Source organism: Natator depressus, chromosome 11 (genome assembly GCF_965152275.1).
Source record: "Natator depressus isolate rNatDep1 chromosome 11, rNatDep2.hap1, whole genome shotgun sequence".
NCBI lineage: Eukaryota > Metazoa > Chordata > Testudines > Cheloniidae > Natator > Natator depressus.
The window spans coordinates 4,215,773-4,243,729 of NC_134244.1; the positions used below are offsets into that span (position 1 = coordinate 4,215,773).

A 27,957-nucleotide genomic window follows, 5' to 3' on the forward strand; every position below is an offset into this window, starting at 1 on the left:
ACTTTTTTTGGAATTTAGAGGGGGATTTTTTCCCTCCCACCCCTCCCCCTCTTTAAAAGCCAACTTTGCATCCTCGCTCCTGCCTGGAAGATGCTCCTGACCCTCTGCCTGCTGCTGGGCACGTGCCTCGGCGGCTCCCAGGGCCTGGGCTCCTTCGTGCACTGCGAGCCGTGCGACGAGAAAGCCCTGTCCATGTGCCCGCCCAGCCCGGCGGGCTGCGAGCTGGTGAAGGAGCCGGGCTGCGGGTGCTGCCTGACCTGCGCCCTGGCCGAGGGGCAGCCCTGCGGGGTGTACACCGAGCGCTGCGCCCAGGGGCTGCGCTGCCTGCCCCGCCAGGGCGAGGAGAAGCCGCTGCACGCCCTGCTCCACGGCCGGGGCCTCTGCCGCAACGAGAAGAGCTACCGGGAGCAAGCCAAGCTGGGTGAGTGGCTGCGACGGACCCCCCCTCTTGCTGCAGCCCCTGCGGGGGGGCATTGCACCTTCCCCCCTCCCGGCTCACCCCCGCCCCCCATGGCATTGCACCTTTCCCCCTTTGCTTGCCCCCCCGGCTCACCCCTGCCCCCCATGGCATTGCACCTTTCCCCCTTTGCTTCCAGCCTCGGCTCACCCCCACCCCCCATGGCATTGCACCTTTCCCCCTTTGCTTCCAGCCTCGGCTCACCCCCACCCCCCATGGCATTGCACCTTTCCCTCTTTGCTCCCCCCCCCCCGGCTCACCCCCACCCCTCCATGGCATTGCACCTTTCCCCCTTTGCTTGCCCCCCCGGCTCACCGCCCCCATGGCATTGCACCTTTCCCCCTTTGCTTGCCCGCCCCCCCGGCTCACCGCCCCCATGGCATTACACCTTTTCCCCTTTGCTTGCCCCCCCCGGCTCACCCCCGCCCCATGGCATTGCACCTCCCCCCCCCGGCTCACCCCCGCCCCCCATGGCATTGCACCTTTCCCCCTTTGCTTGCCCCCCAGCTGACCCCCCCCATGGCATTGCACCTTCCCCCCCACCCCCGCCCCATGGCATTGCACCTTTCCCCCTTTGCTTCCCGCCCCGGCTCACCCCCACCCCCCATGGCATTGCACCTTTCCCTCTTTGCTTCCCCCCCGGCTCACCCCTGCCCCATGGCATTGCACCTTTCCCCCTTTGCTTGCCCCCGGCTCACCCCCACCCCTCATGGCATTGCACCTTTCCCTCTTTGCTTCCTCCCCACCCCCGGCTCCAGCCGGGCTCACCCCCCCCGCACCCCCTTAGGGCATTGCACCTTTTCCCCTGCTCCAGCCGCGCTCACACCCCTTCCTGTGCTCCCCTGCTGTGTCCCGTCCCCCGGCATAGGGCATTGCACCTTTCCCACTGCTCCCGCCGTACTCACACCCCTTCCTCCTGCAGCCCTTGCTGTATCCTCCCACCCCCTTATGGCATTGCACCTTCCCCCCCCCGACTCCCCCCTGCTCCAGCCGTGCTCACATCCCCTCCTGTGCTCCCCTGCTGCAGCCTCTGCCGTGTCTCTCCCCCCATGGCATTACACCTTTCCCCCGGCCTCCCCCAGCTCCAGCCGGGCTCACACCCCTCCTGCTGCAGCCTCTGCTGTGTCGTCCCCCCCCCCCCACCCACCCATGGCATTGCACCTTTCGCCCTTTGCTTCCCCCCTCTGCTCCAGCCGGGCTCACACCCCTCCTGCTGCAGCCTCTGCCGTGTCTCTCCCCCCATGGCATTACACCTTTCCCCCGGCCTCCCCCCAGCTCCAGCCGGGCTCACACCCCTCCTGCTGCAGCCTCTGCTGTGTCGTCCCCCCCCCACCCATGGCATTGCACCTTTCGCCCTTTGCTTCCCCCCTCTGCTCCAGCCGGGCTCACACCCCTCCTGCTGCAGCCTCTGCCGTGTCTCTCCCCCCATGGCATTACACCTTTCCCCCGGCCTCCCCCCAGCTCCAGCCGGGCTCACACCCCTCCTGCTGCAGCCTCTGCTGTGTCGTCCCCCCCCCCACCCATGGCATTGCACCTTTCCCCCTTTGCTTCCCGCCTCTGCTCCAGCCGGGCTCACTCCCCCCCCCTTAGGGCATTGCATCTTTCCCCCTGCCCCAGCCGCGCTCACACCCCCTCCTGTGCTCCCCTGCTGTGTCCTGTCCCCCTTTAGGGCATTGCACCTTTCCCACTACTCCCGCCGCACTCACACGCCCTCCTGCTGCAGCCCCTGCTGTGTCCCCCCACCCCGTTATGGCATTGCACCTCCCCCCCTTGATTCCCCTCTGCTCCAGCTGCGCTCACACCCCCTCTTGTGCTCCCCTGCTGCAGTTTCTGCTGTGTCCCGCCCCCTGTAGCATTACACCTTTCCCCCTGGCCTCCCCCGCAGCTCCAGCCGGGCTCACACCCCTCCTGCTGCAGCCTCTGCTGTGTCCCCCACCCCCCCATGGCATTGCACCTTTCCCCCTGCTCTCCCACCCCCTGCTCCAGCCGCGCTCACACACACCCCTCTCCGTGCTCCCCTGCTGTAGGGCATCAGCTCCCCAGCGCCCTGCAACATCTCGCCTCCCCCCCCCCCCCGCGAGGGATCCTCCCTTATCCCCTCTCTGTTCCTCTCATCCTTCTCATCTTGCTGCACCCTCTTCCCCTCCTATTGTACCCCCTACCCAGCTTGGCTCCTCCCCCAGGGAATCCTGCCACCGGCCCCTCTCCCCTGATCTTCCACCTCAACCCATCCCCTGAAAGCTGCTGGTTCCCTGGCTCCTCCGTCCATCCTCCCCGAGCCCTCCCCGAGCCCTCCCCTCCTGCGCCCTTCTCCCCTTTTCGTATCTACCTACCTCCCCAACCCCTCTCCCTTGGCTTGGCAGCTGACTTGCGCTTTGGAAGTGAAGCAATACAAGCCAGAGCCTTCCATGCCAAATCCCCACCCATCCAACCCTTCAGTTCAGCCCCCAACGCCCCCACAACACATACCCCTCTGCCCCCGCCACTTCAAGACCAGCTTTTCCAGCTTGGCTGCTGGAGGTCTTTGCTGGGCAAGGAGCGGGAGCAGGTGCATCGGGGAAAGGAAAACCCAGATGCAAAATGAATGCAAAAAAAAAAATTAAAAGGAAGCCAAGGTGGTTTCGCCTTTGTACACTGCAGTTTGCAAAGGCAAAAAGGGAGCTACATTTCCTTTCATTATCTCCAACTTTGGGATCCTCTTTAGAGTGACCACCTGGCCCTTAGTTCATTGATTTCTCCCTTAGGGTGACGACCCATCCCTCGTTTTAAGATGTATTGAAATGTATCAGAATTGATCATGAGAACCATTTTAAACGTGACACTGGAGCTTATGATAATTACACTGTATACCTGAGGGCAGTCGCAATGTACAGCTGATAGAAAAAATACATGATATGCTGAGGGAAACACTATTTCCCTAAAATGTCCCTTTAAATAAAGCATTGTCCCTTACTGTTCACAGGGTTTTCCCTTATTTCCATTATCCCTGTCTAAGATCCAGTGGGATCCTGTTCTATTTGTCCCGTTTGTGCACCTTCAACCACCAAAGGGAAGGGGAGGGTGGGAGGAGACCCTTATAAAAACCCCAAACTGCTTATGCAAAAGAAAAAAAAAATCCTTTTTTTTTCTTTTTGCCAAGCCGCTCTTGCATCCGTGCATTGGCGATTTGCTCCTTATCCCTTCTAACGCCCAATAAATCTTGCCACTTTTATTATTTTTCCCCCCTTCTGCTGCTGCAAGCGTGTGCTGCTTTTTATTTGTCTTCCTTCATAGCAAAGCCAAATATATGTATTGGCAAAAAAAAAAAAAACAGTCAGGCTGTCTTTGGAGCAGTTTAAAGGCACAGGCCACTTGCCTGGATCATGCAGAAATGTGGATTGGGTCTGTTAAAGTGGAAGATGGTAAAAGAAGAGCTGATTTCCTGTCTTGGAACCCAATAAACTGAGTAATAATCCGGTAACACTGAAACCACGTGAAATGTCCCCGTGCGCCACGCATGTCACCCATAGCATTATTTACTCTGTGTGTGTGTACGCCCAGCGCAAGAGGCCGGCGGTGTGGTCAGGGCAACAAGTAATGTGGCTAAAATGCAACAGACAGTGCGCTGAGCTCGGCTCCCTACCTGCAGTTCAGTGTAACAACAGTGCCCCTTGCAGACAGATGGCACCAGTAACACTTTGGCTTTCCACTTATTTCTCAGCGAGGCTGATTATTCTCTTTCTCTCTCCACCCTTCCCAAGGAATCCAGTCCTTTAGCAGGTGCATAGATATGAAGCACTTGGCCAGGCTTCCTTTAATCGGCTTGGTTTTTTGTCCTGTAAGGCACTTTCTGGCTCAGTCAGGAATCCAGCGGATGAATGGGGTGGGAGAGGTTGGGTTGAGGAGTTGTTTTACTGGTCCCCTACTGGCCTTCCACTCAAATCTTGCAGGTGGGCCCATCGGGAGCTCTGTTGGTTTCTCAGATTAAGTGAACAATTCTGAACGTCTGAACTGAAATTTAGAATAAAACAACCTTCTTGAGCCAAGAAATGTCTGGATTGTATTGGAAGGGAGCAGCAGAGTTAGCTTTAGACTTGCGAGGTTGTAAAAATCAGGAATTTCTGAGGACAAGGAGAAACAAAACAAAACAAAAAACTCCTCGTGGCTTTTGAGTGGTAGAGGGTGAGAACAGCGAAGTATATTTTCATAGGCATGTTACTAAGCAACTGGGGAGGAAAGAAAATGAAGTTTGACTTGAACTTGCTGGCCTCTGCCAGTTTGGCCAGAAATCCAGGGACAATGTGTCAGGGAAGCTGGCCTGGGTTACAGTCTCTGGATGTCCAAACTTGGCCCTGAGCTGAGAACTGCTGCGAAAGAATCAACCGTGTATAACTAAGTGACAGTCAAGAGGGATGGATTCAGCTGCATATTTATTTATTCATGCTCTTGCAGCAGGTCTGTTTAAATCCACTTCTCAGAAATATTTTTTTCCTCCTCGTTGTTAAGGTGGATTATAGCATAGGACTGGAAGGCAAGGGACCTGGAGTTCTAGTGCCAGCTCTGCTATAGACCCGCTGTTTTACTGGGGCGCAAGTTCACTGGCTCTCTCTGTGCCTCAGTTTCTCCAACTGTAAATTGGGAATAATGATATTGAGAAATTAACCTACCTATGTACAGGCTACATTCATTAATGTTTATAGAGAACTCTAAGTGTCTTGAATGAAAGCCGCCACAGAATTGCAAAGGAATATTATGTTGTTCGTTATTAATATTACTGGTGCTTAGATACCCGTGTGATGAGTACCCTGTAAAAATACTCTATTATCAGCGGGATCCTGTCCTTACCTTCAAAGCTGCAGTGAAATTTACAGGACTGTAAAAACACAAGCAGCATCATTTGTGTAGCTCGGTTTTTAAAATGTGCCTGCTCTTTCCGTTTTTCTTTCACGGTTTGCCACATCACACCACCGCCTGTTGACCTCAGAGACAGAGAGGTCGGAGACAAGAACCAGAGTGGAGTTTACTGGCCAAATACAAGTCTACTGACTTGAAAAAGTTCATGGAAAAACAAATGTGGCCAAAAATTTCTCTCTCTCATTCCTTCTTTCTTTCAAGAAAGAAAAAATAATCTCTGGCAAGTTTCCTTGTGAAACTCTGAGCCAATGATAACTGTAGCTGCGAGGGAGAAATCCAGAGCTAGCTTTAAGAAAATGCTTTTTGCTGTGTCAGCTTAAACAAGACAGGAGAAGGAGTGGGTGTACCTAAATTCCCTGCAGCTAGTACCAGGTTTAATTCTTTATCATTCCCTTGACAGATTTTCCTCTCCCTCTTCCATGCTCTCAGTTTAAGTGTGCTTTACCATGCGGCTGGGTTTAACAGACACACAACAGCTGTAAATGAGTGACTGGGATATAAGACGGGCAGGTGTGCCGCTATAGACTGGAGAGCTGGGGTGAACTGGGGTTAGATCTAAGGGTCAGGGTTAGGGCAAGGGTCATGGGAGCAGGGAACTATGTACACACTACAGTTACGAACATGTGCTGTCCAGGGGAAAACCGGCATAGTGATCTGTGCTGAGTGGTGAGTTCTTTGTGTGAAGCTGAGACCATTAAAACCCTTGAGATCTGAAAGCTAAAGCTAGTAGGAACAGGCTTGGAGCTCTCGGAGCAGAAACAGGAAAAACTCCATTTTTCTTTTTGAGCTAAAGTTTAAAAAAATGGTGAAATCCATCAGGCGCAAGCAAGAAAGTTGGTTTTTGTGGTGTGGATCAAACAGGAAGGGATGGGGGCCTCTTGACGGGCAGATTCTGCCACAGCCTTTGTTTTAGAGCAGGAACAAGTTTATTGAGTAGTTGATCCAAAATAAATGTCTGCCTAATCCCACCAGTGAAAAGATGCGTGGCTGTGTGTGTATTATGTAGACCAAATTCTGATCTGTCTTGCACCACTGTTAATCTGGTATAACTCCACTGACGGCAATGGAGTTACTCCAGATTTATACAACTGTAACTGAGAGCAGAATCTGACCCTATATAAGTGAGCCTAAGCAAGTTTGAGGGAATCTAGAGGAAAGTCAAGGGCCCTGGTCATGCAAAGACTTAAGCACACGCAGACTTTAACCACATGAGTAGTCTTACTGTCATGTCAATCTCGTGAATAAAGTCAGTTATATGCTTTAAGTGTTTGTAGGATCAAGGCACAAGAAAACATACATGGGGACCGGAAGAAGGGGGAATAGACACTGTTGTAGGTTCTTTGCTGACTTAGGTTAGGCTCCCCTCTGAACCTTTCCTAAGTATATTGTAGATTTAGTTTGGCTATAGATCTACATCTTCCGTCTGCACTGATAAAGAGAAAAGAAGCCCCAAGATGGCCTAATCTGCTCCATGGAAGCCAGGCATCTGTCTCACAATACTCAGCATTCTGGTTTCTCCTTATGTCCACTGAACGTTTTGCCTGACGGCAGCGACGGGGTGTATTTGTGGGGCTTCCCATTTTCCTCGAGGGTCTCTGTCAGGGGCAGGAGAGCAGGTGAAGAGGCCCATTCTGGGGCGGCAGTTCCTATGTTCTTCAGTAGGATTTCTGAGGCTCCCTGTTCTGTTAGGGAGTAAAGAGGAAGAAAGGAGTCACAAGAGCCTGACGGTCGTTTCTGCTTTTGCTGAGGAGGACAACTGGTGAGCTGCAGCGGCTTGTTGCCTGAGGGTACCAACCTGCACAGCACAGCCAATAAAAATGCCAGATTCGGCCCTCACTTACCAAACACCTTACAGCCCCGTTGAAGTCAACAGGCAGCCACAGAGGTGTAAAGGAAGCCAGAATTCACCCAGAATGCTCACATACGTATGTGTCTACCTATATGTTATTAGATTATTACATATGTAAAATGTGTGTTGACATGCCCCCACGTATGTATAGCTACTCAGATATGTATGGGGCTATGTAATATACTATAGACATACGCACATATACACTCACTCGTATATGCAATAAGACGTAAATAGAGAAGCACTGTGTGCGTTACTATTAACATTTAATACGTGTACTTAGGGTAGCCCCCGGAAGCCCCTGTTGAATTGGGGCCCTGTTGTGCTAGGCGCCAGGTGCTGTGCAAATGCATAGGAAGAAGAGCTCCCAGCCCAAAGTGCTTCCAGTCTAGTTCAAGGCAAGACACGAGGGAGGGCAACGAGCAACAGAAGGGCAGGGGGAGAGGGGCTAAAGGCGGCAACAGCAGCAAAGACCTTGTGGTGATGTCCTCAAGCTGTGTGCAGAACTGGATGGAGCTGAAATCATGTAAGATTTTTTTCCTTCGCTAAATAAATAGCACTGATCCCCTGTTGGCCTCTCTCTCTAGCCGCTGCGAGGTTGGAGGTCTGACAGGAAGGGGGTAGGTCGAGGAGAGGGATTCGTGGAAATGAGTGCAGGTGTCTCTCCAGGGAAGTTGTTCCACCCAGAAGGGGTGGCAGGCAAAAAACATGGAGACAGCTGTGGTGAGGGAATCTTGACCTCGGCCGGGGAGCTGAGGGGGCCGGGTGCTGCAGCAAGAGACAAGTGCGGGGAAGGAAGGGAAGGGAAGGCTGTCGGGCTAGGAAGTGAAGCCACGGAGCTTGAACTCGGCATGGGGAAGCCAGCCGAGGGATTTCACGACTGCAGCAGATGCATTTGTATACGGGCCAGAGGGCAGCGATGGGGGTGCTGAGGAGGAGGATGTCAGCGTCGGGGCAGGAAATGCTGAGGGCTGGGATGGGGCGTTTAGCCGTGAGAACAGAGAGCTTAGAGATGCTGAGGAGGAAGAAGCGAAGGTGGCCCGGAGGAACCAATTATACATTTGCCAGCCAGAATAATCTGCGGCTGGATACGCAGTAATAATCTGCAAGGGAATGTAATGCAGGTAAAAGATGTCACCGAGAGACTGAAATTGTCTCTTTAGCCTCAGGTCAGGTCCTGTGCGGGCAGCAACAAAGCAGGCATCCGCTGCCCCCTCAGCTACGGAGACCACGTCTAGCTAGGAGACGGGGAGGGTCTAATCCCAGGCCTCTGAGCTCGAGTGCCAGCAAGGGCGGGCAGCTGATGTCAATACCGGTCCTTTGAGACCGCCAAGCTCATTGAACATTGGCCAGGAGATGGAAAGGATTTTCAGTCTCTCTCATCATGACCTTCCTTCCCTCCAGCGACATGGAGGTGAAGTGCACCAAGGCTTGGAGCCATCCGGGGCCGTAGACCTTCAGCAGGCATCAGTGGCCAGGGCAAATCTCAGCCAATGTTACTTTTTAGGTGGCTCTTCGATGCTAGTGATCTAAGGGGGCGCTGGTGTTTATTTCAGTTCAGCTGCTTGTAATTTGTTCCCGCAGGTGCAGGATAATATTTTCGCTGAAATCCAGGGCCCTCTAGAGTTCTGCATGGTCAAATTCACCTGCAGAGAGACTGATCTTTCAGAAAATGTCTCTGAGTTCCTTGTCGCTTTACGTTTTCATCAGTGCCTGCTACAGACTAGTTCTGCCGGGTAAGCAGTCACCAGCTTCCTGCTGAGACCGCTCTACAGACTCAGGCTGAAGCAAATAGCAAGCTTTGAACCTCAGCTGCATGTATGGCAAGAATCTGGCCATCAGGTGACAGATGCTGCCCGTGACAGGTTAAGTTCACCGCTTGGCCTCCAAAATTTGCATAGGTAGAATTTGCAGGCCTGCCTGTTTGTTCGTGCAAATCCCTGCTCTGTGCACACAGACACAGAGGTCGGCAATTTATTAAATTGAGCCTGGGTGTGTTCCTGAAAGATCTGCCCTAGGAATTAGCCTGAGAAAGTTCTCTGGGCTGTGTTATGCAGCAGGTCAGTTCTGATCTTGGAATCAGGGGCGCTGGAACAATTTGTATAGCGCGGGTGCGGAGAGCCATTGAACCAAACTGTAAATCCTGTATATAATGGAAACTGCTTCAAGCCAGGGGGGGCGGCAGCTCCCCTAGTTCCAGCACCTATGCTTGGAATCTATGAATCTATATGCAGACAGGCACAGCCATAATATTTTTAAAGGTAGGCGCCCTCTTGGAAAATAGAGCCCTTTAATGGCTGGATGCCAGTAGATAACGTTCAGAACTTAATTCCCTTCCTTTGGTGCCCCCTCTAAGTGACTCCTGGGGAAGTCAGTGGGAATTCCACATGCAGAGGGCTTAAAGGATCAACCCTATTTGCAAACAATACTCTAATAACGATACTTAGCTTTTCCCTAACACTTTTGTTCTTCCAAGGATTTCAACTGGCTGTTCAAACATTAAATAAGGCTTACAACACCCAGTGAGGGGTGAAACTTCTATCCCAAGAGAACTGTGCACGGTGTGATTGCTTTAGCTTTGCTGATGGGGATGACCAGTCTGGGTGTTATTTAAGGTGGAGAAGGTCAGTCTGATAGGTATTTAATGCAGAAATTACTGAGCTAGTATCATAGATTGAGCTTAAAGGGCACTTTTTGGTCAAATTTGGTCCAAAAAATTGATTTTATAAAACCAGAACAAATGTTTCCTTTTGTTTTTTATCATTTGTTTGTTTAATTCAAGTGGAATCTGTTGTTTTTTTTTAAACAATCCTTCTGCTCACTCTTAATAACCCAAACACCACTGCCTTGCCTTGCCTTAGGACCTGAGAACCAGACAGTGAAACTGAAAATGTCTAGAAGCAAAAGTGAAACTGACTAGTTGGTTTTCTTGTTTACTTTTTGCATTTTGTGGGGCTTAAAAAATGAATCTTAGTGAAAAAAGTTTTGTTTTAAATTTTCTAAAAATGGTTTTAACAAATTTAGGTGTTGCTGGTAAAATCTGTTATTGTCATATGATTTTTGATCTCATTTAGAGACAGTGCACGTGGATAAGCTCTTTGTACACAATTGTGTAGCACAGATGCAGTCATACAAACTAGTTCATGGCCTCTAAGGTCATAGAAAGAGGCACAGTTTGAACATAAAACACTAATTCCAAGAATTTATGCAGATTTTTCTGGAGGAGCAGTATAGAAAAAAAATGTCCTTTCCAATCGTTCTGTTGGATAATTTTATGACCAATGAGGGCCTGGTAATAATATATGGGTGTTCCGTTCTCAGGCTTCAGGGTATAAGATGCTCTCCTCTGGACACCAAGAAAGAGTTCTGTTTCTAACTATACAGCCTGGTACAGACAGCTAAGTGCATTATGGATTGTTGGGGTGCTGGGGTTTAGGGGGGACAGGGATTGCATTGCTGCAAAGTATCAGACATGAGTCACTACCGGAGGCAGGCAGCTGACCTGATGGACCAAAACTCTCAGCTAGTATTACTTCTCCTTTGTTCTAATTGGCCAAACAATGTGTCTTGTTACACAGCGGTAGCCTAGTGAGACATTTTCCTACCTGGTGTAACAGATGACTGTGTGTGCTTAAGGGCAAATTATGGCCATTTCTGTGTGGGTTCACTAGCCAGGAGCCCACAGCAGTATTTTATGGATTGGCCAGCGCCTGGCATAGTAAGGGGAATGCATTTTGCCACACCATGGGAGCCACTCACAATCTTTGATCTCCCAGGGGAGTCTCCATCCCTGGCAGTTTTTTAATCAAGGTTGACTGTTTTTCTAGAAGACCTGCTCTAGTTCAAACAGGAGGTATTTTGGGGAAGTCCTATGGCCTGTGCTATGCAGGAGGTCAGACTAGATGGTCACAGTGGTCCCATCTGGCTTTAGACTCTGTATTCATCCTCACAACACCCCTGGAAGGGAGGCCCGTGCTGTTGTCACAGGGGAATGGAAGGGTGGAGAGGGTAAGTGACATGCCAAGGTCACACAGGGAGTCTGTGTCAGAGGAAGGGATTGACTCCATGTCTCTTACATTTTGGGGGGTTGTAGCACAGAGAGGGAAAGTGCTAGGAAGGATTGGGGGTGCAGGTTCAAATCCAGCTTGGGAAGCAGGGGTTTCAGTCTGCCATACAGGAAGGGGGGAAGCATCAAGCTGGGAGAGGAATTGCCTAGGTTGGCAGCCAGGAGCATAGTGAGTAGTAAAAGGATTAAATTGGCTGATCGATTTCCTGCTGATGAGATCTATTAGAGAGTAGAATCGTTTCCCAAAGGAAGTGGCAGAAAGCCGATCGCTTGCAACGTTTAATGCTGAGCAGCACACTGTGTTGTAGGAAACAATCTCGCGCTAGTGCAGAGACAGGAGCAGATGGTCCAACAGATCTTTTCCACCTGACTCCAGGGACATCCTTAAGAATCAGGCTGGAGTCATAGAATATCAGGGTTGGAAGGGACCTCAGGAGGTCATCTAGTCCAACCCCCTGCTCAAAGCAGGGCCAATCCCCAATTTTTGCCCCAGATCCCTAAATGGCCCCCTCAAGGATTGAACTCACAACTCTGGGTTTAGCAGACTAATGCTCAAACCACTGAGCTATCCCTCCCTGTCCTAGAGTTGAGTGGTTTAGATGTGTGGTTTAGATGCTGAAGGCACAAGTCACTAGGTTAAGTTTCCCGTTGGGTTTTACTTTGTCTCTTCCAGCGCATGCATGCCCACGTTTCTTCTGCGGGTTGATAACGATTGTGCTCTCTTTTCTGTTTTCCCTTTTTCTTGATAGTGCTGGCGAAAGGTGACAGATTGACAGTGCGAAAGACTGAAATCCTCCCTGTATTTGTCCCCAAACCAGCACAAGAGGGGAGGGATAGCTCAGTGGTTTGAGCTTTGGTCTGCTAAACCCAGGGTTGTGAGCTCAATCCTTGAGGGGGCCATTTAGGGATCTGGGGCAAAAATTGGGGATTGGTCCTGCTTTGAGCCGGGGGTTGGACTAGATGACCTCCTGAGGTCCCTTCCAACCCTGATATTCTATGAAGATTCCTCCATGCAGTCCCCACCCCCCTTTAGGGATGACACAAGAGTTCAGTCTCCATGGCCCATTGAGTGCTTGGCTTCTCTGCTTAGGCTGGCTACAAGGGCCCAAATGTATTAGAAATGGTGGATTTTGTGATGTAGAGACCTGTCCACCAGGAACAGGCCGGTGATTCCCCACCCACCCCCTCCTCTACCTCCCCTGCTCATTTCTACTAGGCCACTAAACAGCTGTCAGATTATAACAGCTTTCACTCACTACTTGCCTGCCTTGGAGTCAAACCAGTGTCCTGGTGGTGAAAGGCTCCCTATCCTGTTACCAATCCCCAGAGCTTTTTCTAGACCAGGGGTTCTCAAACTTCATTGCTCCGCGACCCCCTTCCAACAAAAAAATTTCTACGCGCTCTCAGGAGGGGGGGACCGAAGCCTGAACCTGTCCGAGCCCTGCCATCCCGGGTCGGGGGACCAAAGTCAAAGCCCGAGGGCTTCAGCCCCAGGCTGGGGGGGGGCCTGTAATCTGAGCCCCACCGCCCAGGACTGAAGCCGAAGCCTGAGTCCTGCTGCCCAGGGCTGGGGCTTCGGCCCCGGCCCCCAGCAAGTCTAACGCCGGCCCTGGTGACCCCATTAAAACCATTTGAGAACCACTGTTCTAGACTTTTGTGGCTACCTCTCATGCTGCTGTCTTTAAAAGGGAGCTTGGCATCTGTAATGGGGCAGATCCCCTCCTCTAGAGTCCCCTGCTCTAACCACTTGGAAAATAAGAAAGATCTCCCCTTTATCTGAACATTGCCCTGGGGCAAAAACAAGTCCCCTATTCTACAACAATAGCCAAAACTACTGTAATCTCACCCCTGGAATCTCCTCACTCCTGAATACTACTGTATTTACCAGACCTTTACCAGAAAATACCACTGTATTTTCCCCTTAGCTTCCAGGCCTGTCCTTGTTATGCTCCGTCAGGCCTGGCTAGGTTTTGTTTAGTTAACTCTGATTTATGTTCTAACAGTGCTGTCATTTCAGCAGAACATACATGCACGTTTCTTGCAGGCTGCAGCAAACTGAGCCGGGCTCCAGCTGAGCTTTAGGGAAGGCTCCGGCTAGCCAGAGAGCAAAGTTACTAACCGTCCCAAATTGACAGCTCCTCCCTTTGCCTCTCCTGTTGAGTCATCTGGCACCAGGGCCTGAGGAATGATTTCTGACCCTTGCTGTGTGATATTCGTTAGGGTCCTGTTCCAGCCTGCCGTACCTCCTTCATAGCAATGCAGCTGAGATTTCTTAGGGGAGCTCATTTCCGCTTTGGGGTTGTCTCCTGGGGCCAGACCCCTGGCAGCTCAGGGCCTGGAGTGTCAGGACATCCTCAGGGAAAAGAGTCTCATGTTCCCATTTGTCACATAAAGTTTTGCAACTTTTTTGTTACCAGTAAACACGGCCATGACGAGATGTTGGCACCTCTGATTCTGGCCTTCTGGCGCCCCGTTACCACCAAGCAATTCATGGGGCTGTTTACAAATCATTTTCTAGAAGGGTGTTTCTCTCTCTTTCCCCATCTCCCTCCTTGCTGCTTGGAATTCCTTGGGGGATGGGTAAGGGAAGGACTTGTTACTTTCTCCACCTGTGGTCTGTGTCTGGTGGAAGGGGGTGCAGAGAGTTTTAACCATTGTAACCTCTGATCATGGCAACAAAAATACGGGTCCTGACAATATTGAATTGAGCTGCCTCTCTACTCTCCCTTTGTTCATCCCTCTGCATCTTCTGTAGTTCCAGAGGTCATGGAGAAATCCCCACCATCTGGAGAAATGCTAATCTCTCCATCATCAAGACTGAAGCTACTGCAGCTTCCCATTGTAAGCCTGATTTTGAAACAGCTCCTCCCCCACAGCCCACTGTAGCCTCACCAAATCCAATCCAACCCACCTGCCGTTCCCTTGTGTGGTCTGGTGCCTGAGTCAACTTGCTTGTAGAAACCCATGCGAATGAGCCAAGGCAATTCAGAGAGAGGATTATTTGCATTAGAGGCCAGATCCTCAGCCGGTGTAAATCCGCACAATGTGACTGAAGTCAATGGATCTTCATCGCATTACAGCAGAGGGAATTCTTGCCCTCGGAGTTTTCATTCCTTGGAAAGTTTCCTAATTGTTTTATTTGTTTGATATTTGTGGCTCACCCTAGCTCAAAAATGGCTTGCACTAGGGACGCCACATGGGTTTTTATTTTTTGGCCTCACTGAGGACTAGCACCTGTGACAGCTTTAGGAGCGTTCGGTGGCCAATACTGCAAACACTTACTCATGAAGTCAGTGGGACTGTTTGAGTAAGTGCATGGATTTTTCACCTGCATAAGCATTTGTGGGACTTCTAAGTTATTACAGGCAGTTTAAGTAGTTGTGTGATTGAATAAAGGGAATTACAGCACTCTCTACCACTGCATCCCTACACCTCCTATAACAAAAGTATATTGCAGGGACTGTTTTATCTCTCCCGGTGACGGAAACACATCAGCATCACAGTCAGATCATGCTAAGCTAGTGATCTGACCCTCTGCCCACACCGATCGGGCCTGCACTTGTCGTGCAGGCTGAAAAATGCAGGTCTAAATGAAGTCGTTCCCCTGGATGCGCCTTTCCCAGGCACTAAACTAAGCTTCTTTCTTCTCCAGCTCAGCCCAGGTGCAACAAGGTCATTGGGTTAACGCACTCCCAGGCCTGCATTTCAAATCAGTGCCATTTGTTTTAGAACAGCCCAGGTGGTATAAAACACCTTCCTGTCCCTTGTCCCAAATAGTCACTCCCTACAGGCGAGCAGCAGCTGACTCAGCAGAGTCTTCTCCTGCGTGTTGGTGCAGAGGAGACACGGATCAGGTGAGAAGGCCCCAGTGCGCCACTGGCCCAAATAGCTCCTCGGGAAGGGGAAGGGGAAGCCTTTTGAGTCACCGCTTCATCCAGCTGGACTTGACAGATGGCTCAGCCTGGTTTTCCCCAACTGGGTCCAGTGTGCTAGAATGTTGGTGCCCAATTCTCAGCTTGTGGGCTCATCGGACTAAGAGATGGAGAAGAGCTAGTAGATCCTCCAGCCTTTCTCCAAACCATCGCAGGGTCATTCCCTACAGTACCTGCTCCAGTGCGTGACTCTAGTCTAGTTCTAATAGTCCGAAATGATGACTCGGGAGACGAGGTCACACATCACACTGTCCGAGAAGTATCTGTGATATCTAGCCTAAATATTACCTCTTCATCACACCTAGTTAGACCCCCGAGAGCCACCTGAAATCATCCTCCAGCTGTTTACGCTGCGGATATTTGTAGGCTGCTACGGTGTGTACTGTTGATTCACCACTTGGCTAAAGTAGGCAAAACGTTGGCCCATAGTTCAATGAGTCAGAGAATATCGGGGTTGGAAGGGACCTCGGGAGGTCACCTAGTCCAACCCCCTGCTCAAAGCAGGACCAATTCCCAATTAAATCAGTCCAATAGTTCAGTCCTTCCAGTCCCCTGACCACTTTTGCTGCTCTTCTCTGAGCATCCCCCTGTTGAGCGATATCCTTCTCTTAAGGGGATGCGCCAAACAAAGCAAAACATCGCCGGAGGAAGGGACCGTCGTCTTCCTGCTCCAGGATGCGCAGCCTATAATTGAATTAGCCTTTTCTGCAGCCACATGTCACGTTGCAAACTTGCATCGGATGTGTGCACCACTTGCACCCTGGGCCACATTCAGCATCACTATATCTCAGCTTGCTCCCTCCCAGCAGGGACTTATGTTGCAGGCTGTATTCCCTAGGTGGCTTTGCGTCAGTAGTTCCAGCTGAATCTGCCCGTTTCTAATCCGTCCCCCCCACCCCCTTTGGGGGGGATTCTGTCTGCATCGCTGCGTGCGACTCCTCCCAATTTAGTCTCATCTGCAAACGAACCTCACCGATGTGCTCTACACGCAGTGCGGCGGATCCTGCCCCGACCCTTGGCAGTCCCCCCAAGTGCCCCCTACAGCCCAGAACTCTGCCACTAACTCTTACCAAGCCCAAAGCCCATGGCAGCTGATCACGTCCGACTCAAGCCGTCGCTCTTGCTTAGAAGGACGAGGTCCCTGAAAGCTGGCTCGAGCTCAGGCCCTGGCCGCTTCCGTGCCTGCTTGTGCCAAAGGATGCTGAAGCTGAGCTCAGTGTGCCTGGCTGGAGATCTGTGGGGGGGTGCTGGGGAACTGAGATCACCAGCTGACCTCATCGGGGCGTTGGACCTGAGCGGGAACCCTAAGGCGCGAGGCCTCATCCTGACCAGCCTCCCTGTCTGCCACCTGCCCGCCTCTCTCCTGCAGCTCCCTGATGAACGGGGTCATTTGTTCACACAACTGCTGGCATTAGAGGGCCTGTCCCTCCTGCCAGGGTTTTCCTAAGCAGCCCGTTATTGTTGAGGCGTTATTATCTGGGTGTAAAAGTTCCCTCTCTCGAACCAGATTCCAGCAGGCTCTGTGCAGTCCCTCACGCCCTTCGCTTTCACAGCAAAAGGGAAAACGCTGCCAGGCGGTTGGATCAATATGTAACCCGCACGCCTCCTGGGTGTGGTGTTCTGTCCCCTCTGGGGGCACCGAGACCACTTAGAGATTAATGAGTCTGCTACAGCCTCTGCTAAGGGCCATGTGGCTTTTAGCTCATGTAGTAGAGGTTCATGCGTTTAGCTCCAGAGGTCCCAGGTTTGATCCCACCTGCCGCCGACTGGAGTCTGTCAGTGTTATACTGAGATAGGGCCTCATGCTCCTGTACCTCAAACACAGGGTCAGTTCCTGCAGCTGGGTTAGACCAAATGGCTCAGGGATGTGGTGATGGGCTGCAGAGCCTTCCTTCCCCACCCCCCCCCAATCATGAGCACGGGTTCAAATCCAGCCTGGGTTGGAAGCGACAGAAAGTTTGTCAGCTGTGACGGGTAGCTATTAAAGTCACAGCTGCATTGCTCTGGGTGGGGGTGAATGGGCAGGGCTGTTTACCACCATCCACTGCAGCTAAGCCATGTACCCGGCCAAGCAGGACCCACAAAAGTAATAAATACAGAGGAGGGTGGGAGCCCCTCCTCCCCAGGGAAGGGTCAGCAGAGGTCCCAATACACTGGATGAGACACAGCCAATAGTCATTGTTAGTGGGGGAGACAGTAGGGCTGAAGTCAGGCAGGATCGACGCAAACCCGGTCTCGGTAGTTAGTCTATCCTCCTGTCTGGGCTGTGCTCCGTGGAAGAGTGTGCACCTCAAACGCAGGCCAGCAGGGTGGAGCGGGAGGCCACCATGGGGCTGCCTGAGGGGAGATTGTGCAGCTGCCCTGCGCTTGGGAATTACTAGTAAAGAGGAGCCCAGGAGGGCTGGAATCTGAAGGGGTTTGGGTTCAAGGCCAGGTTTGGCTCGTGTATAATACAGGAAATCGTTTACATGCCGCTGTAAGGCGTGCGTCGATCCTGGGTGCTGGGCACAGGACGGGATCCCTGCCCCCAGGCGCTTGCAGAGTAAGGGGACGATCCTGCACGCTGCTGAGCTCCCTTCGCTCCGACTGAGTCCCTGGTGTGCTCAGCGCCTCGCCGGGTCAGCACCAAACAGCCCAGACACACGCCCCAATTGCATGGGCCACCCTCATGGGCCCAGCAGGTGGAGTGGAAGAAGGAGCTGGCCCCAGGCGGATCTGGGGGAAAGGGTCCTGGGTCTGGAGGCACTGCAGAATCAAAGCCTCCGCTTTGATCGCTAGCCCAGTCCAGCTGGGTGCTGCCCACCCTCCAGCCCCAGTGAATTCACTGGCGCGGGGGGTGGGTCACAGCACTCAGGATCAGACTCCACGTGCTTGAGGGGCCTCCCTCCCAGTCCCCTATTGTCCGTAGAAAAATCCCAGCTCCCCTTCCTCTTTATTCCATGATTCCAGAGTGACATGAACTGTGGGCCCAGCATAGCCAGTGCCTCTACTTTGTCCCCCATGAGAAGGGTCAAAACATGACAGAGCTTGGAAAACATTGTGGTGTTGTGAGCACTGCCTCCCGCAGTTCTGGGCAATCAGACCCAGCTGGGCAGCTCCTGCCACTGCCGGTACTGTAGCCTCGCTGTCTTGAGCAAGGGTCCCGTCCCACGAGCTGGGAATGCTTAGACGCTTTGAAGGGGCTGCAGGGAATGGTGCTGGAAACCAGTAGGTGGCGCTCATCCCTTTGAGTCAGTCTTGGACCAATGCAGTTACAATAAACTGCATGTTCCTGCCTTAAAATTCCTACATCGGTTTCAGCTTGATACATGAGTCTACTTCATTGCCAGCCCTAAAATATAATGTCTGATTGCTGTGTGCTGTTAAACAGCTGCCACATTCCACGCCAGAGGTGGCTGCCTTTCAGTGCTGGGTAATGTGATCCTTACCTTTTTCCCTGTCTGACCAGCTGGTTGGGAGGCTGAATCAAGTAAACCAGTCTGTCCTCCTCCAGCACCTTTCACCTGAGAAGCTCAAAGGATTCCTTATTCTTATTAGTTAGTACTTACTAGAGGATTGCACGTGTTATTGTTTACATAAGCTGAACTGTGTCTTATCCAACTTTTTAGGTGCAAAGGCTTGTTGAGTTTTCCAAAACACCATAAACAGTGAGTTTCTATGGCTCGACAACAATGCAGTCGCATGTTATAGCCCCTATTTCCTGGCCTCCAGCCAGCAGAAAGCAAGAGACCATCAGAGAAGTTAAAGAACTGCCTCGTGATCAGGAATAAACTCACGATGGCCAGTGCAGGGAGACCGTCAGAAGCTAGTACACCCCAGTAGGGGCCTGATGCACATCCCAAAAATCAGCATCGCTGTAGTTGCCCAGAAGCAATGAAGAGAGAGCTTTGCCCTGTGCTTAGGAAGATGCATGTGTAGTGGTAAGTGCTAGAGGGCAGCAGATCTTGTTAGGGTTGCTGTAACTTTCACTTGCATGATTTGTTTCTCCCCAGAAACTGGGTTTGATTCTTAGCTACTCCAAGGCTCCTTTACATTGGTCGTATGAAGGGGGGGGTGGAAAAGGCCCCCCGAGAAACTCCCTTATGAAGAGATCCCACCCAACACCATGTTCTATTCCCAGCACTGCCTCCGGCCCTACTCGGTGATTTTGGGCAAGTCACTTCCCATCCCGTGCCTCAGTTTCCCCATCTGGAAAATGGGGACAATGATGCTGACCTCCTTTGTAAAGTGCTTTGAGACCTACTGATGCAAAGCACTATAGGAGAGCTAGGGATTATTACTGTTGTTAAACTGGTCCTGCTCTCAGCCCGCTGCATAGGGGGCAGGCTGGCGCATGGCTGGCGCATGGTTATTCTCTGCTTACCAGGGCCCATGGGAGATTAAGGGAAGCGGAGCACAGTTTAGAGCAGCCCTGAGGCTGTTCTAACTTGTGTCAGTCACCACACAGCCCCAGAATTCAAGCTGCGCAAAGGTTGCTTAAAGCAACTTTTGCCCCCCTACCTTTCCTGCCCCAAGGAGTAACTAAGACTGGGGCCCACTGAGTGCATTGGGTTCCCAGTGGAGATGGGGCATAGTAGGTGATGCCCTACTCAAACTCCACCCACCGTCCCAAGCTCCGCCCACATTTCAGAAGAGTTGGCGCTCTCCGCAGTAGTCCACAATGTTTGTGTTTAATTAAGCTGCCACCCTGCACTGGCAACCTCTCAAGGAGCCCCAACGAGGAGCGAAGAGGCCAGTCCTTGCCCCCAGCAGCGACTTCCTCCCCTGGGTCCCGACGGCTCTCTCGAAGGGTAAAACGGTGGAAAGGGTTAGCGGTTCCTGCTTCTGCGAAAGGCAATCCGACTGTAACTGCTTAGAGGTTCGCCCGGGCTGCTGCACTGCGGGTGGGGCGGATCCTGATGGAGGAGGAGGCAAACTTCAGTCTCCTTCCTGAGCCACTAGGGCCCTGCATGCCCAGCTGCAGACGCTGACTTGGGAGGTTCCCCCCGCCCCCATCTGTATTCTGCAAACCCCCTGGGTCTTGTTCAGCCCCAGCAGCCCCGACCTGGCCTGTCTGGGGGTTAACGGAGCAGGTTTGGGGGGCGGAGGCTTTCGGCAGGCGTTAATGTGTCGCTGACGTGGGCGTCTTACCCGATTGCAAAGCCCGGCTCAGGTTCTCTCGGCCGGAGCGAGGAGGGGGATTGGGTGACAGCGAGAGGCTGTATCGGTGACGCGGCCTGGGCCGGGAGTGTGCACGCCGCCGGATACAAGTTGCTCCCTAATGTTCCAGCCAAGGAATACATGATCCCTGGCAGGATCCCACCGAGCTCCTGTTTGGGGAGGAGAGGAGAGGGGGGTCTGGCAGCTATCCTTGCCACCCTCCCCCAACCCTGGGCACCGCTTGGCCCTCCCTTCCCAACTGGGACGCCAGCCTCATGAGTAACTCTAGCAAAGCAGGAGCAAGGGAACTGTGGTTGGATTTCTGGAGCTGGGGAGCCCCCTGCCGTAGGCCCCGAGAGGTGGATCAGTGGATTGAAAACACAACCAGCTCTCCCGGATTTATAGGCCCCCCCCATCCATCCCTCTCCCTCTGGCAGGCAAGGACTCAGCTAAAGTGAGCCCTGGTGTCTTTTGTAAAAGCTTCGTCAGCTGGGCTGTGGTTTTGCACAAACTAAGCCATGTCCGGTTTTCCCCCGATCCCTCATTTCACATGGTGGGAGGATGCGGGGATAGGAAGGCGAGGCCGATGGAGTAGGCTGTCGTCACTGTGACCGCTTCAGACCCAGCTTCGGGTGCAGTGGAGATCAGAGGACGTGCCAGGGTGTTGATCGGAGCGAGATAATGCTCTGGCGAATACGGAATAACAACTCTAGGGGTAGCGGGAGCTAGACAGGTGTAAATCAGTTTGGGAAATACCAGCCCCCTAGCCACGCACCCCTCAAATCCATTCCCTTTACAGGGCGTCTGCTCACACATTTTCTGTCTCTCCTACCTCCCGAAAGGGATCGGAACTGGGCCATCCACTCGCTACTCATGATTCTGGCTCGCAGATAAATTCCAGGTTTGCAAAATTACAAATGACGGCAAGCGGGAACAAAGAGCTCTGTTTGCATCCTTATTATAGGCCTTCTCCCTGGCCATACCTGCGCCGCTCATGGCCCCTTCAGAAAAGAGGAACTGCTGCATTCAAGCTGGACCAGGCCATTTTCTTGAGTGCCCAGCAGACCCCCAAAAAACAAAATACACACAGCAGAGTTTGCGAAGATCCAGGACCCAGGCTTCCAGTTCATGATTATCTCTGTAGCCGACACTGTACAGACAGTAGGGGAGGCTGGCCTGAGTGCTGGGCTGCACATCCTGGTTTGTTGTTGTAGGGTCGCACAAGAGCAGTGGGCTGCACATCCTGGTTTGTTGTTGTAGGGTTGCACAGGAATGCCAGGCTGCATACCCTTGTTTGTTATTGTAGGGTTGCACAAGAGCAGTGGGCTGCACATCCTGGTTTGTCATTGTAGGGTTATTTATTAGGGTTATATGTTTCTAAAGGAAAAATTCAATCTAAACTATTCATTCTAAAACCAGCCGCATACCAGGAGAGAGATGTTAGTGCTCAGCTGGCTCTTCCGCCCATAGAGCTTATACCCTTACTGTTAGAGCTGAGGCTTCCGTGGGCATGGGATCTTGGCACTCTCTCATTATTCCAGCAGGAGCTGAGCACCAGTGCCTGGGCCCAATGTCCAAACCAAGTTTTTAAAGCTGACGATGCTGGAAGAGCGAGAACAGTGAAGGCAATAATGCTCTTCAGCCAGGGGCATGGTGGGGGTTTCCTTCTGTCCTCTGGAGGATCAGGGCTTGGGCACTGCCAGAGGTAGGATGCTGCACCAAGTGGATCTGGCATTGTACCGCCTCGCTTCTTACCTGCCTTCCAAGGCTGATGTTCTGTGGTCTATGGGCCCGATCCAGCACCTAATGCAGTCAGTGGGGGTGGCTTGAGGTTGAAGACGGGAGAGTTATGCTGGGGTACATACTGCTTTTCTGCCCGGCTTTTCAGTTGGCCTGGCGAGGGGTTCACTTTATATAAAAGGGGCGTCACTCATTTATGCCCAGGGCGTAGGTTTGGTTAATACAGCTTGGCAGAATAGGGCATTCGTTTCAATGATCTGGCGAATGAGAAGATTTCAGGGTAAAACCGCGCCACTTCCAAACACCAAGGCCTTGCACTAGTGACTGGTGGCTGCTGGCTGGTCATTGTAACTGACAAGACACACACCATGCAACTGACCGGCTCCTGATTCCCAACTGGTTCATTCTTCCAGGCCTGATCTTTTCCTGTTTTATTTAATCAATACATTTGTTTCCTCCAGCAAACAAAGAAAGCCCTAAAACACACATCGTCGGCACCTGAGAAAACCCGAGTGCACAGATAAGCCTGGGGCCTCATGAAATGAGAGAAAGGGAGGATGGCTCAGTGGTTAGGGTGCAAATCTGGGACTTGGAAGACTTTGCATCAATCCCCTGTTCTGCCAGAGACTTCCTGACTGAGCATGGGTAGATTTCTGTGCCTCAGTTCCCCCATCTGTACAATGGGCATAACAGCACTGTCCTGCCTCCCGGGTGTTGTGAGAATAAATACTTTAAAGGTTGTGAGGATGTGAGGTACATCAGGCTCTGTTGGACCCAGTGGGTTTGAGTAAGATCCTGAGAGGCTGTAGTAGGATTTGCTCAGCAGTGATCAGGTTCACTGCATGGCTTTGGATAATGCACGTGAGTAGCTGCTAGGCTGGGACACTTGACTTTGGCAAGTAGCGTATTTGGGTTTTCTCAGGGCTGGGAGAGGAAAAGTTCGACTTGGCGTTGATTGAAATTGTGAATTGGGGTTGGGTGAGGGGGGCTGGACTGACAGCTGTAGGGACCACGGGGCCTGAGCTTCCACCCTCCAGCACACCAATTCTGAGACCCTCCCGCCCTTATGAAACCCCCTGTGATGATTTTGCAGGGTTTTGCCTGGTGTTAAGTGGGAACTAAAGGCATGTGCTGCCACCTGCTGATCAACAGGTGAAATGCTTCCTTTCTGTAAGTGCAAGTACCCAGGGGCAGCGATTGCAGGACTGTTATTTAGCTATCTGGCTTGATAGATTCCTGGGGGCCTGTGAATGACACTCTAAAAGATAATATAACAACTCCCATTACATTCTGCCTCCTGTAAAACTTCCCCTCCTATCCTACATGCTGTTGCAGTGTTCCCATGTGCTGTTAAACACAATGTTCCCCCCCCAGAGATGGCTGCATTAGGTCCTGGTGAAAATCCCTTGTTGGCCTTTTCCTAGCATACACCTGGGCTAGGTCAGAAAACAATTTTCTTTACGTTGATGGATGTCTCTGCTTGTCACAGAGTCGTCTTGTGTGGGGCTGGTGTCCCCTCTCCCCCAAGATCATCTGCAGGCTTATTCCTTGCCCGAGGATCGTCCTTTGCACATGTTGGGGTCATTGTGACCAGATTCGAGTCAGGTGCTCTCATGGTGGTGGTGGTGGGGGGATAAGTAGGTGGATGTCTTTGTATTCCTGATTCCGTTCCACTCTTCCCCCTGTTCTCCTCCTCCCCAGTGTTGTGCATTTGCCATCTCTTTCCGTTGCTTCTGCCAGAGGGGCCCCTACAATAGAAGAGGCCTGGTAGGAATATGGCCCAGGGCTCCACTGTCTCTGGAGGGGAGAATTATATTCACATCTAGAACCGAAAATAACCCTCTTTCACACCAGTGGCTGTATTAAAGGTCACAAGTCAGCTAAGTATAGGCTGTCACCGGCTCACTCCTATATATAAGCACTCGGGAGCCCTGCTGACATCCCAGCTGTTAAAATCATATTGGCTGGGAGCAAAGTGTTCAAAAGGTCTCCCAGCATATATGGGGGTAACTACAATGGATGAAACAGCAGATGACTTAGGCACAGACACACACACAGAGCTTGAGGCTGATCATACCAACAATAACTCATCCAGAAGGATCCCCCCAGCACTGCAGAGACTAGATACATACTGTACAGGGATGACTTAGCCACCACAAACATGCATTCCCCTCCTGGTGGGCTGGGACACCCATTCTTCACCAGCAATGCGACACACGAGGTTTTAATGTGGACCCTGCGTTCAGCTACCTAAAAGGAACCTTGCAGCTCTGCCAAAGCTCCCAAATCCTGATGCAAAGCATCTCCTGCTATTCCCCTCCTGAGCCCTGTATATCCCTGCCAGCTGCCCCCAGACATGACCTGCAGGGACATTGACTCTCTCAAGCTAAGTCTGCCAAACCCTGAGGTGATTTTGCCGTGGGGGCAAGTGAAAACCAGCAGGAGAGAAGCAGGCCACCCCACCACCATCTCCTCCGCAGTGGGATTGGCCCTCTGAGCCCCACGCCCCAAAGAGACGATGGTTTTTCCACCCAGCCTGAGCCGATTGAGGCGCTGTGCAGAAACCGTTCGTGGCATGGCGTTGCCCTACAGATACCCGGTCTCCTGCTCGTCCCAGCGTCGGTCTGGGCGTGTCAGTAACATACCTGCACCTCTCCTGGCTCGATGTAACGATACACAGTGGTCTGTGTCTATGGGGGCCACTCCTTGGCCCAGTGCGACTTAGTCTTGTGAGAGTCGCAGAGGGATGCCCTCGTGGGGAATGGCACTGGAAGGAAAGGTCTCTCCTTTATGGGGAGATGGTGCCCAAGGCACTGCGATACTTGGCATGGCTCTCATTAGGTTATTCAGCCCTCCCTCCCTCCCCCCATGCCTGCTGGAGAGGTGCCAGGCAGTCAGCAAGAGGCGTACATAGGGCTGGCCCTGCAGGTTACACGGGTTGCTCACGGGGAAGTCACTCTGCTTTGTCCCTTCCCTCTCCAGAGCGGGAATCCCGCGAGCACGAGGAGCCGACCACTTCGGAGATGGCGGAGGAGACCTACTCGCCCAAGGTGTACCGGCCCAAGCATGGACGCCTCTCCGAGCTCAAGGCCGAGGCCCTGAAGAAGGATCGCAGGAAGAAGCTGACCTTGTCCAAGTTCGTCGGCGGGGCGGAGAACACGGCGCATCCCCGGGTCGCCGTCCCCGAGCTGAGGCAGGAGTTCGAGCTGGTGAGTGCTGGATTCCCCTCGCCTGCCCCTGTCCTGCCTGCCTGCCCCCTAGTGCCCCCAGCAGCAGGTGCTGAGAGAGATGGGCATGGTTGCCCGGGGGGGGGCCATATTGCCACTCAGGAGATGAGGCTTTGCCCTGCTCTCTCCTGGCCCCGCGCTGGGGAAATCCATCCCTTCCAGGAGTCCAGCGGGTCACTGACTCGTGGGGCGTGTGGGATTCCCGGCTCTTGGTTGGTGATGGGGCCAGGGCTTGCTGGGCACCGCCTCCTCGCGGTGCCTCTCGCTGATCCTCTCGCTCCTCTGGCAGGGCCCTTGCCGCAGGCAGATGGAGGCTTCGCTGCAGGAGATCAAAACCAGCGAACGAATGACCCCCCGAGCCGTTCACCTTCCCAACTGCGACCGGAAGGGATTCTACAAGAGGAAACAGGTGAGCTCCCCCACGGGAAACCAGCATGGCCCCTCCCCACAACAAGGGTCTGATTCTGTCAGGGCCGCTCTCCCCCCGTAGCTCAGTGTTGAACCAATATGGTGCAAGGGGACGTTAATGATGACCCCTAGCTCTTACACAGCACTTCCCGTCCTTAACTCTCAAAGTGCTTCACCAAGCATTGCGCCTCGGTTTCCCCATCTGTAAAATGAGGGTAGAGCAGTGACGCGACCTGCCCACGCTCACTGACAGAGCCAGGAACAGAACCTGACCTAGAGCCCTGGTAGCCGCTAGGCAACACTGCTGTCAGGCCACTGGGGTTGCCCTCTTTCAGCTGAGATGTAAAACTGGGACCAGGAGTGGCACGAGTCAGGGCGTGGGTTCCAGGGCTCACCAGTCGGGTGCGCAAACCGTGCCGTCGGTTCGCCGGTTCTCTCCCACAGTGCTCTGCCCTAGACACGCCCTGCAGGGTTCCTCTGGTCGTCTTAGTGGTGGGCGGTCTTATTACCCACCCTCCTGGGGGGTCGACCAAGTCAAGTGGCACGAGGCACCCCAGGCAGCAGCTAGCAGGAAGCTGCCTCTTCCCTGAGTCATTTATGAGCAGTAGCACCCGGAGGCCCTGTCCTTGGGAATCGGGGGCCTGGGGTCCACTGTGCCAGGCATGCTGCACACCGGGAGCAAGAGACAGAGCTCACAGCCCACCTGGAGAAGCCGGGCAAAGGGTGGGAGAAAGGGAGGATTACTGACCCCATTTCACAGAATGGGAACTGAGGCCCAGAGGGTTGAGCTGACTTGCCCAAGGTCGCACGGAGCCAGGAACTGAACCCGGTTCTCTCCTGAGTCCTGCACAGCACCTGAGCCCTGGGGCTAGCCTTTGGCGAGGTCGAGGGCTGGTGCCAGGTTGCGCCCCATTAGACGTGGCGGCTGCGTCTCGTTCCCGGCTTGGAGCCACGCAGCACTGCGACCTGGGCTCTGCTCCGGGCACCGTTACTTCCCCGTGACGCGCCCGCCGCTGACCTCCCTTTGCGTCTCTCCTCGCTTCCCCAGTGCAAGCCGTCCCGGGGGCGGAAGCGCGGGCTGTGCTGGTGCGTGGACAAGTACGGACTGAAGCTGCCGGGGACCAATTACGTGGCCGGCGACCTGCAGTGTCACAGCTTCGACAGCGGCGTCACCGAGTGAAGGGCCTGCCCCGTCCCCTGCCCCCCGCCCCCACGCCTCCCCACGCCCCGGGACTCCGAACCCTTTCATCTCATTTCGAAAAACGGAAGAAACTGAGGACCTCGGAATCTGCAGCCCGTCCTCGCCTGCTCGGCGACGGCGACTAAAGGAGAAGAGGAAAGCAGAAGTCAAACCGGCGCCGCCTTCCCAGTACAGACCCCCCCGAGATGCCCCCAAACTGCTCTCGACTCCCCATGCAGGGACGCAGCCAGCGCCAACGTAGGAATCGACTTGGGGGCTTTTCTATTGTGGGTTTGGTTTGGTTTGTTGATATGGGGGGGGTGTCTTTTTTTGTTTGTTTTGGTTTTTAGACTAGCCAGCAACTTTCTAAACGGTCTCCAGCGAAACCAGACAAAGCCCTGCGACGGGGTACACGTCCACCGCTCAGCCCTTGCGTTTGAGTGGCTTGCTTGGCACTGCCAGAGCTAATATTGCCCTCCACTGGCACTAAAAGTCCTTTGATTGATATCTCTATGGAGATAGGGGCACAGCTTTCTGGGCAATCGGTGTCTAGAACATTGTTGTAAATGGGATTGCATTTCGTTAGGAAACGAGGCTGGGGATACCAGCTCCTGCCAGCAAAAAATGGTTATGGTTCCTTTAAAAAAAAAAAACCAAACCAGCCAAAAGATAACCAATCACCTTTCAGTTCGATCGGGGATCGTTGTCCCTGAGCAGCGTCAGGAATCTGATTTCCTGTCGCGTGAGATTATTTTAAATGTTGTTGGCCATCGGTGTGTGGCAATTTATGTTCTGTACGTTCTGTACGCCTTGCAAAAGTGGCCCCAGTCCTGCCGTCACGTGTGCTGAACTTTACGCACGTGAGCAGTCCTGGCATTGGCCACTGTCGGCAGACAGGATATTGGGCTAGATGGACCTTTGGTCTGACCCAGTCTGGCCGCTCTTGTGTCCTGTAGATATTAACGGGTCTTTTCCCATGCTTAAAATCCTGCACTAGGTCAAGTATTTGGAAAATCGGAGCCCAAATTCAGGCAGAAGGACCCCCCCCCCCCCCCCCCCACACACA

General features: G+C 52.9%; 1 protein-coding gene across 1 annotated transcript; it reads left to right on the plus strand.

Moving 5' to 3' along the window:
* The first annotated feature begins 25 nt into the window (after nucleotides 1–25).
* Nucleotides 26–27,957, plus strand: IGFBP5 (insulin like growth factor binding protein 5). Its single transcript, XM_074967036.1, has 4 exons — nucleotides 26–421; nucleotides 25,059–25,285; nucleotides 25,593–25,712; nucleotides 26,760–27,957. Exons 1-4 carry the CDS (start codon nucleotides 91–93, stop codon nucleotides 26,889–26,891), a joined length of 810 nt encoding a protein of 269 aa, XP_074823137.1. The 5' UTR covers nucleotides 26–90; the 3' UTR covers nucleotides 26,892–27,957.

Coding starts and splice junctions, on each gene's coding strand:
- IGFBP5 (XM_074967036.1), top strand. CDS start 91: ATGCTCCTGACCCTCTGCCTGCTGCTGGGCACGTGCCTCGGCGGCTCC. Junction 422..25,058: donor CCGGGAGCAAGCCAAGCTGG/GTGAGTGGCTGC, acceptor TTCCCTCTCCAG/AGCGGGAATCCCGCGAGCAC. Junction 25,286..25,592: donor TGAGGCAGGAGTTCGAGCTG/GTGAGTGCTGGA, acceptor CTCCTCTGGCAG/GGCCCTTGCCGCAGGCAGAT.